The sequence below is a fragment of the Polistes canadensis genome, unplaced genomic scaffold, assembly GCF_001313835.1.
Source record: "Polistes canadensis isolate GaletaPanama2010 unplaced genomic scaffold, ASM131383v1 scaffold_35, whole genome shotgun sequence".
Classification (NCBI taxonomy): Eukaryota; Metazoa; Arthropoda; class Insecta; order Hymenoptera; family Vespidae; genus Polistes; species Polistes canadensis.
Genome location: NW_014569582.1, coordinates 981,583 through 992,172, shown reverse-complemented (window position 1 = coordinate 992,172; position 10,590 = coordinate 981,583). Strand labels below are relative to the sequence as shown.

General features: G+C 30.3%; 2 protein-coding genes across 3 annotated transcripts; one reads left to right on the top strand and one right to left on the bottom strand.

Moving 5' to 3' along the window:
* Positions 1-2,233: 2,233 nt before the first annotated feature.
* On the bottom strand, positions 2,234-5,866 carry LOC106784447 (tuftelin-interacting protein 11). The gene is made up of 8 exons (XM_014743987.1): positions 5,572-5,866; positions 5,159-5,384; positions 4,902-5,079; positions 3,857-4,809; positions 3,564-3,760; positions 3,044-3,472; positions 2,786-2,946; positions 2,234-2,672 (listed from the first exon to the last, which is right to left on the bottom strand). The coding sequence occupies exons 1-8, from the start codon at positions 5,678-5,680 to the stop codon at positions 2,421-2,423; spliced, it is 2,505 nt and encodes an 834-aa protein (XP_014599473.1). The 5' UTR covers positions 5,681-5,866; the 3' UTR covers positions 2,234-2,420.
* Positions 5,867-6,108: 242 nt separating this feature from the next.
* Positions 6,109-10,581, top strand: LOC106784446. 2 transcript variants are annotated; one of them, XM_014743986.1, is made up of 4 exons: positions 6,109-6,282; positions 6,451-8,183; positions 8,260-8,414; positions 8,498-10,581. In XM_014743986.1, the coding sequence occupies exons 2-4, from the start codon at positions 6,557-6,559 to the stop codon at positions 9,053-9,055; spliced, it is 2,340 nt and encodes a 779-aa protein (XP_014599472.1). In that variant the 5' UTR covers positions 6,109-6,282; positions 6,451-6,556; the 3' UTR covers positions 9,056-10,581. The 2 variants fall into 2 exon arrangements, with proteins under 2 accessions (XP_014599472.1, XP_014599471.1); XM_014743985.1 differs by lacking the exon at positions 6,109-6,282 and having other exon boundaries at positions 6,404-8,183.
* The last annotated feature ends 9 nt before the right edge of the window (positions 10,582-10,590 follow it).

Here is a 10,590-nt window from a genome sequence, read left to right as displayed (position 1 = left end):
AAAAAAATAATTATCCGTGTAAATTTATTAAACATTACAGGTATCGACAAAATGTTATTATTTTAACATAAATTTATGTTGATTTAACGTGATATATATAGGGTGTCGTTGCAGTTAATTGACTTGCAAATGAATATAAGAAAAATAAAATAAAATGTAATGAATAATTCTATCTTGCAAATAAGATAACTTGTATATGCAAAATAGAATTTTTCTTTCTCTTTATTTCATTTTGGTTTAGAGTATATAGTTTGTTTTTATTTTATTTTATTTTTCGTTCGTTCAATGTATCTCTCTCATTCGAAGACGTGATTTTATTCTATGTAACACGCGCGAGAAGTTATATAAAATTTCTTGAAAGATAATTTGTATACACCGTGTATACACACACACATATAAGTATCGTGAATGGAACGATAAAGAAAACGGCAACCGACTATGAAAATTACGAGCAACTAACTTTGCGACAAACTTGCATCGGTTTTCTCAGACCTCCTTTTTTTTTACACAACGTAGTTGTTTAACTTATAATGGAATTGTAAAACAGGTGGTAATTGGTGGTGAGCGTAGAGATTAAAACAGAAGTTAACAGGTAACGATAAACGAATAAGAAGGATTCTCTTTAATCGAACAAGGATATTTATATTCACGGTTTAGATTATATTTAAACGAACTTTTATTTATTTATTTATTATATTTTTACGAACGAGTTGCACAATAAAAAACAAAAATATACCATACGAATAACGAGTTTCAGATAAGATGAATGTTTTAATATACCATCTAAAGAAATTAAAAAGAGGTAATAATCTTTTTGATAATAAGTTTGACGAAAAAAAAATATATATCTCCTCCCCCCTCCGCTTTTAAATCTAACATTTGCAATCCTGATTTAAGCGTGGATATATGCAAAGTAATTATTTATGATATTTCATTATCTCTCTAGTGTAAATTATTATATATACATTTATATTAGAAAAGTTTGTTAATGAAAATATATCACACGTTATATTATAACGTAGCAAATAAGTATGATGAAGTGATTCCCAAAAATAAAAAAAAAAATAATTGAAACTTTATAAAAGATGATCGCATAATGAACTAAGATGTGGTATAATAATATTATTATCATTTATAAAAATTCAATTAAATAATCTTATTAAATAAAACTTCAACATTCTCTCTCTCTCTCTCTCTATATATATATATATAATAAATATAAAATATAATACAGAGAACACACATATGATATATATATTTAATATACATATTATTTATTAAAATAAACTAAAACAAATTTGTACAAAATATTGTATCTTTAATCGATTATCCTAATAACACAAAGGATAACTAAATAACTACAAACTAAACAAAAATGTATAAAATAAATGTAAATTTAAAATAACTAAAGATGTATCTACGGTTAGAATAGATGTATCTTCTTTATGGTCGTGGACAAGCCGAGAAGAGAAGAAGAAGAAGAAGAAGAAGACAGTGGAGACAGCCGGTTACTAGGCAGACACACGGTCCTCGGCGTCGATGCAAATTTTCTCGACACCCGAGAGAGCATGGATCGGACGCGTAGGCGAAGAGAAGACGTCCATCCTCTTTTCCTCTTCTCCCTGGACCAGTCTCTCGAGCTTCTCAAGTATACGTTTTGTATAAGTTAGTATTAGTGTAACTAACAACGACCAACGACTTATCGTTTATGTGCACCACACTTCTCTAACGTTTCATACACGCTACTCATTGGCCCTGTTTTTCTCTTTCTTTTACACACACACACACATATATACACATATGTAAATATATGTACAAACTCTAAAGCAAGTATGGGGTTCCATAGGAATAAAGCAAGCAACTTTCCATATGGAGGAGTTTTAAAAGCTACACCTTGGTAGTGGGATAACCAGAGGCGCCTACACGCGTTCGACTTGAAACTGACCGAACAGAAGTGCTAGGAAGATAAGATTGAAGATCGAAGATGAAAAAAACACAAACTATATAACCGTCGTCCTCTCTTTTCTTAAAATAACACTTATTTAAGCAAACGCGCACGGTTTTGATATGTGTTATATTAAATAATTCAATATTATTATATAATATGCTATTCGGTCTTTTGGAATATTACAATGTACAATTGTGGTTAATAGAAATTTTCTATTTGTTTTATGGTTTTTTTTGCTTTTATGTATTTGTTTTTACATAACATTTTTCTTTTCTTTTCTTTTTCTTTTTCTAATCAAATAAAATTGATTGTGATTATACAATAATATAACATATGTACACAAACCAAAAAAACAATCGCATCTCTATTTATCGAATAATATTACAAAATACTCGTCGAATTATTCAAGATCGTATTTTTATTTGGAAATAAAAACAAAAAAAAAAGAAAATCCTTGCAAAGTAATTTATATCTAAAGTTCTGCCATATCGAGCAAGGCGTTCACATTCGTTGGCGTCCAATTGGCTCCGTTGTGATAAACGAAGATCATTTTACCGTCTATATATGCTTGAACATTTCCCACTTTGTAAACTTGCTTCGCTTCTCTGTATTTATTTGGAATAGGCATGAAAAGTATTCCACGTTCTTCGCACTTCCTCTGAATGAGGTCTTTAAAACCTAAATGAATTTGTGGTGCTGCTATTCTAACTGCTTCTGCCAATCTCTGTAAATAAATCAAATTAAATTAATATTATTGTGTGTTAAGATTTTTTTTTTTTTTTTGAATTAAACTAAATCTTAGAGTCTAGTCATAGATAAAATCATTTTTGTTTGTACTTCTATCCTTGGTTGTACCACGGATGGCATCTGCGACATCATCGTCGATTGAGTCCTCTCCAAATTGTTCAAATACGAAACTTGATCCATAGTTCCCGGTTGATGACTTGGAGGTGTTGTTAATGCTCTGTTTAGTATATCTATAGTCTTCTTGAAATGTTCTGTGAAATCAAAATGTTTTCAATGTTATCATCTTCTTATAAAGAGTATATTTAATAAATATTTTCTAATCAGATTAAAATATTACGACGAAAATACCTTTTACTAATGGTTCAGCCAATAATTTATCACTCAGCATACCCTTCCATCCCATATACCAATTCATAACTTGATCATAATCCGGAGAATGATTTAACCAAAAAGATAATACTTGTTCCCATTTGGGGAAGAAAAATTTGTCGAGTAAATTGGCCATTATGTGTGAAGGTATTAATTCTTTCCATTCTATCACCCAATTCCATTGATCCAAATGCTGCTGATGCGGATTTATGACAAATTCGGATAAAGCTATTTGAAGTTTTGGTATAATATTTTTAACTAAGAAAGCTTCCATGTCGGCTTTAGCGAATACTTCCGACCAAGGTTGTAACATTAATCTTGCCGATCTATCTGACGGATGCCAGCCTCCTAAAGCAGAACCCAATTTGCGTCTTATGATTGGATATATTAACGTATCCAACCAATTACCTAAAAATTCATTAAAAATATATCAGTTTAGTTGATTCAAATTAATGGGAAATGAATAAGATAATTATAATTATTATTTTGTTATATTTACGCATTAACGGTAACCATGGATGGATCCATGTGTGTATTGGAACAGTATCTGTGAGGGGGTTCCATTCTTCTACTTCTAAAGTAAGCTTAGGAAGTATTAAAAGATCTAAAATATTTTCAAAAATCCATCCAGGTAACAATGGTATCCAATGTTCTAATAATTCTATTAACGGATCTGGCTGCCTGCATGCCCATTGACTAATTTATAAAAAAAGAAAGTCATTTATTTATTAATATTTTATATAAGACATATAATTTCTATTGCAAACAAAACAAAAATGATATAAAACTTACTGTACAGCTCCTCTGATAGAAGGCATCCAAGCATTCCAAACAAGTTGGTCGTAGGGATGAATTGTTCTTGTTTGAAGTGGACTCATACCAGTTTCTAATATTTCTTTCCATTGTTCAAACAATTTAATTGGTTGTTTCGGTTGTATTAATGGATTCCAAGAAAGTAAATAATCCTTTATTTTCGGGCCCACAAAACTGGTTGCCAAATCACCCAATTCGTACATCTTGTATTCCTCGTAATATCTGTTTTGTAAGTTTTTAAATACATCCGCGATATCTTGCAACGTTATATCACTTGTTTCATCCATTAATCTATCGACAACGGCTAGAACATTTTCCAAAGTATCAATGAGTTGTCCATGCTGATCTACAACTTTGGATAAATTTTTTTTCTCCGCTTCTAACGCTATCACTCTATCGTTAAGGTGTCTCGCTCTTCTATCATTTTGTATGATATCTTGTTCGCACATATCCACCAAAAGATTTAAATTATGTTGCAATTCCGGTAAAGCAAAATTGATTTTATCCTTTTTATTAACGCTTGGAATACTTTCATCAGGATATTGCTGACCACTAGCTATCGCATGATAACCACTTAAAATTCTTTGCTCAGGTCCAGTCATATCTATAACTTTGACCCTACTCATTTCACTAGAAAGCGGAAGTTTTCTATTTGGTTTCAATTTACCATCTTCTAGAACTTGATCGACACTGCGATATGAGTATTTTACTTTTTTCTTATTACTAATCGTATCTCCTTTACGCCATTGAGATACTTTCGGTTTGGAATCTTTTGTTTCCTCTGCTTCTTCTTTCCTCTTTTCAATAACTTTTGGTCCTTTTTCTGGACCGTACGCACCAATAGCACCTCTACCTTTCCTAAAGTGAGCTTCTACTGGTGCACTTATTCCTTGCAATTGTTTTCCTAATCCTTTGCCAGGTTCAAAACCCATCTAAAATTATATATAAAATATTTTTTATTAGTTACAATTCATTGTGATTATATATATTATATATAATACAAAAATATTATATTTATTCTTACCTGTAGTAAAAGTTTTGCTCCAATTCCTTTAGTGTGAACTTCCCAACTACCAACACCGCTTTTCATAAACGAAGGATTCACTTGATATCTCTTTTTACGTAATCCAGCTATATCACCATCTACGTTCAATGAAAATGATGCACGTTGTTTGGAATTACTCGGTTTCTCATCCTCCGAGCTAGAAATATTAAGAAATTAATTAGAAAAAATAGAAAGATATATATGAATAATTATTATTAAATTATTTATAATAATACCTTGAACTATGAAAATATCCCTCGTCTCTTTGAGACATATTTGTATCATCCTCATCGTCTTCATCTTTGTCTTTGTCTTCTTTTTCTTCTGGTGTTTTACCAGCTTGTTGAATCCCTCCGGCAACAAAATGAACTGGAACGGTATAATTCTTTGGCCCTTTATTATATGTTTTGAAAGATGGTCTTGCAGAAAGTTCATCTTCATCGCTGTCATCTGCCCAGATGCCTAAAATAATATTAAATAATAATATTAGCGATTTAAATGAAAAATATCTAGTATGCACAATTAAATGCATAATAACTGCATCCTAACCAAAAAAACAATACATATTTTAAAATACTAAAATAATAAGTTCGAAATATTATTCATTATTGTATAAATATTAATTAATAATTTTTCACAAAATTCTTACCAAGCATCTGTTGTTTTTTCGTAAGTTTTCGTCTAGGACGATTAATATTAAATTCATTTTCCAAATCGTAATCGGTTATCTCGAAACTTTCCACTTCGTCTTCCGACATTTTTTCTACAAAATTGTCACTAGATTTAAACACACTTCCAAATAATATAATACTAATTTCTTTTTTTTAATAGTCACGTTTATTAACACTCATTACACTACATTAAAAATGATTGAAGTTAAGAATACTTGCGTTTTTAATGATATCAAGGCTAATAAATATACAAATACATCTGCTGCCAAAAGTGTCTAATAGTGGAAATATTTACTTCAAACAAAAAGTTAGTTAAAGTAAAATTCTGCCTTATCAGATCTCGGTCGGTAAGATAAAGGTAGAACACTACTATTACCGATATCGGCTTAGCTATGTTACTAGAATTTCAATATACTGTAAACTTTCTTATTTCCTAGTAACTTTTAATACTTGTATACAAAGTGAATGTGTAATTAAATTCTATATACATTTATAAACAAACAACAATTAGAAATCTAATATAGATATTTTGTTTTAATTATTAATTATAAAGGAGTTTACTCGTTAAGAATGATTGTCTTAGAACAGGCACAAGGAAAAACTTACTAGATTAAAAATAAAAAACTGATATCATATTGGAACTAGAAAGACTGGAGAAAAATGGACAAACAAAAAGTCAGCAATTGATTGTAAACAAAAAATAATAGAAAACATCATTGCTTTGTTTAGAAATGAGAGAAAATGTTTTTGTATTTTCAATTATTAATAATTAATTAAATAATTAATTAATAAAGTGTGGAATTATAGATTTTTAATGTACAATTAAGAGTACTTATTCATTTTTTTCTGTTGTTAAGGTTCCTTACCAGCGTTTCTATGGTATCGTCTACACAAAATAGAATAGAAAATGTCATCGTAGTGTCATGTGTGTGTAAAAGATTAAGTTATAAGTATATTTAAAATATGAATTTTGTGAAAGAATATTTACATGATAGTGATAAGCATGATCTTAGTCTTAATTATGCTTATCCTGTAGTAAATAACGATCAACAGATGAACAGTGTTATAATAAGAAATGGTAAAAGTCCTCGTGAAAAAATTGACAAGATTTCATTAATAGAAGATGGATTATATACTTCAAGTAATCCATTTACACGCAATGTGACTAAACCATATTTACTTAATAACATAAGTATGTTAGATCATGAAACGACACCAAAGTTATCTGGAAAATTAATAGAAATTGCTATACGCAGCGTGAACATATATTCTAAGAATGATCAAAGCGAACCAAGCATTGAGATCACTTCTGTGTCACTTTTATTTAGAAAGAAAGTTATATGTAAGACTAATAAACCGTTTAATAGAAAATTACATAAATTATTACTAAGGAACTCGGAAAGAAACAATCTCTCGATAGAAGTTTATTCTAAAGATGGTCAATCTACTGTTTTGCCATTACCATTGCCAAAACATTCAGTTACAAATAATAATATTGAGATAGAATTTGGTATAGCTGATAGTTCAGGAAAAATTCACTCAGGTACTGTAGTGTGCACGGTTTCTTTAATTTTACATTGTCCGAGTCAAGAAGAAACTAATACAACATATTTGCATAGATTAAGCAACGATCCGAATGATCCACAAAATGCTCTTTCTTTACATAGACCGAGAAAAAATATATCCAATAGAGAAATCAAATATTTTTTATTAGAAGATCCTGCTTTACGTTTTGATAATATAGAAGATAATATTGTAATTAAAAAAAAGGAGGGACAGATAATGAAACCCCCAGATGTAGCTGTAATTGAACAACCTATTCTTTCTCTTTTGGATCTATCTTTTAGAAATTTATTACAAGCAAGGCGTCCGTTAAGACCATCCTCCAATACGCATCGACATCACACCATTGGTAAAGCTCTTCTTTCCGTTACTATATTACGTGGGGTGGAGATACCGATTAGAGAAGAATCTGCATTGGTTCAACCATTGTTAGAAGTAGACTGGGGTGGTATTATTCATACTACTCCAATCGCAGATGGTCCAGCACCGATATGGCATCAAACGATGCACTTTGAGTTACTACGAAAGAATGAGGAATATAATGTTAAGTTACGTTTATACGATCAGCATCCAATATGGGGTCAGCAGTGGTTAGGTGAGGCAAGAATACCCCTTGAACATCATAGAAATTATCAAGAATTAGAACGCTGGGTAGCTTTGTCACCTTTGTGTAGTCCCAAAATATTATTCGGTTACGTACAAGCCAGTCCTGGTCATTCTCATACAAGAATTTATACTTTGATAAAGTTAGAGCTGCCTGGTAATGCTAAATTGATGGAGGATAGTACGATTAATACTCTGTTAAAAAATGTTCAACGTTGTCTTTTATCTCCATATAAAATAACGGATATACAAAGTCCAGAAGAAGCGGCTAAACTAGTAATGCTATTACCAGAAGTGCCCAATCATTATGGACCTTTAACGCCTCGTCAAGCTTTAAATGCAAATAAGGTTGATCATTACGGTCGCGCTGTTTTACTTGCATCTTTACTTGAAAGTTTTGGCTCGCAAACATACGTACTATTAGGTATTAACAATATGAAAATTAATATTTTAAATAATATATTATATAGTTTGATACTTGAATATATAAAATCTTGAAGGTTCTTCTCAGACAAGTAAATATGCAGCTTTTGTCTTAAGCATAGAAGAAAATACAGACACTGTTATTTGGGATCCTGAAACTAGCGATCATTATAAATTAGATGACAGTCGTAGTCCTCTAATTAAGGTTTCCCATTTAGTTAATTATTCAGGTGTAAGTTAAAAGTGTTTGTATTTTGATCTTGAAATAATGATTCCTCCTTAATACGTATTTAAATATACAAATGTTTCTTATAGATATGGGAGAATTTACAAAAGTCTATATTAGCGCATAATTTAAAATACGACGTGAAAAGTAGCAAGGATTGGCGTCCAATAGGAATCATTGCTCCTTCTACTAGCGAACGTACCGTTCAAGTTCTTGAATTGAACGTACACCAAGAAGAAGAAGAAGAAGAAGATGATGAAACTCTTCGTGATTCGGCTATGCAAATGGAACAACAATTACGTGATAAATTTTCCCATTGGCGTAGTTCTGCCGAATTAACAACCATTTACAATCGCCATGCTATCGCAGTCCTACGAAATTACATTTCAAAGATCGAGGATAATAATACGTCTAGGCAACCGGATAAAAAAGATTTGAAACAATTGTACAGAGCTTATTACATGCACGGTTTCATATTGAACTTGAGACAATCAAGTTTGGAGGATTTAATAGAACGCTTAGCTTCTACGAAAACCCATAATGTAACTGGTCCTGTTGAATTTGCCATAGTTTATCATATAAAACGTTACATCGGTAAAACTAATTCAATTTGGTTAGCAGTCGCAGTTCTTAGAAGTCGTGATTAAAGAATCAATCTTTCTTTTTTTTTTTTCTTTTTATAATTGGACATATAAAAAAGTTTCCAAACTTTTGTACTTAATATTTTGTAAAGTCTTCATAATATGGCAATGCATCAATTATCATGTAAGATGATCATCTATTAATTTTGGTCGTTGTATCAAAACAAAAAAAAAAAAAGAAATGTTATAAAATACTTAGCAGTTGTGCTTAAAAATGAAGAGAAGTTTATCAGGAGTGATGTGAGAAAGAGGACTCGTGACCTCTTTTTAGCATCGCACAGCAATGCTGCCCTTTATCTAACAGTTATATTTTTTAGTTACATTGCGACAATGACAAAAACACATATTTAACAACAGGGATATTATCTAAACACTCTTCTCTCTTTTCTCTCTCTCTCTCGATTATAATAGATAAAGAATTAAAACAATGGATCCCGGTTTGCCTCATTCAATCATTCTTCATATTAATGTATACATGTATAAATATTTTTTTAAATATCTAACACGCCATGTTTTACACGTTTATTTAATAGACATGATTTCATTGGCACGCTTTATACGTGGCGAGAGATAATTGTTTAAACAATTAAGCGTGTGTCCTGTTGACGAATAGGACCAAAGAAATTAAAGAAAAAAAAAGAAAAGAAAAGAAATAATCTAAAATATTGGACGATGAACAATTTCGCATTTTTATGAGTCCCTTTATTTATTTATTTATTTATTTATTGACTTTTTTCTTCTTTTTTTTTTTAATTTAATTTACGTGATCAGTTCTTTTATATATTCGAAATATAATAATGACAATAGGATAAGAATATTCGTAGAAAAATGTTCGTATAAAATTGCTACTGAAAAATTTGGACGATTTTTCTTTAAATAACATTCCCTCGGATAGATAGTTGGAATAATAATATTAATTCGAAAAAAGTGGAATACAAAACAGGATTGTCTTTGATCCTTTGTTTTTTTTTTTTCTTTTTTTTTTTGCTTTCTCTCTCATTTTCTTCCCTCTCTCTCTCTCTTGTTTTTCCAAAATTTGTTTCTTTTTGTGCGTAAGATATTAATTAAATAGTGTGTGTAATATTACAGAAGAATTATCATAATTCCAATGAAAAGTACAGGAATTGTGTTGATTGAGAGAAAGGGAAGGAAAAAAAAGAAAGTATACAAAAAAAAGAATGTTTCATCGCGAGACATTTTCATGCACAAGTTGCATTCCCGGTATTATTATTTTTTTGTAATATTTGTATATTTGTTTATTTAAATTAATGCGGCTATGTGTGACCGAATTTCGATCCTGCATTATCTTATTTTATTTTATTTTCTTAACTATGTCAATGAATTTTTAATTATTTGTTGCATTTAATTAGCATTGATTTTTTGCATTCCAAATATTTTGCATTGTTGAAAGGGGTAGTATATGTGTCTTTCGATCATCGTAAATTATTGTATTTCCATCCCCCATTTCTTACCTTTCCCTTACCCCTTTTTTTGCAACATTTCTAGTTTACATGCTTTATATATATATATATATATATATA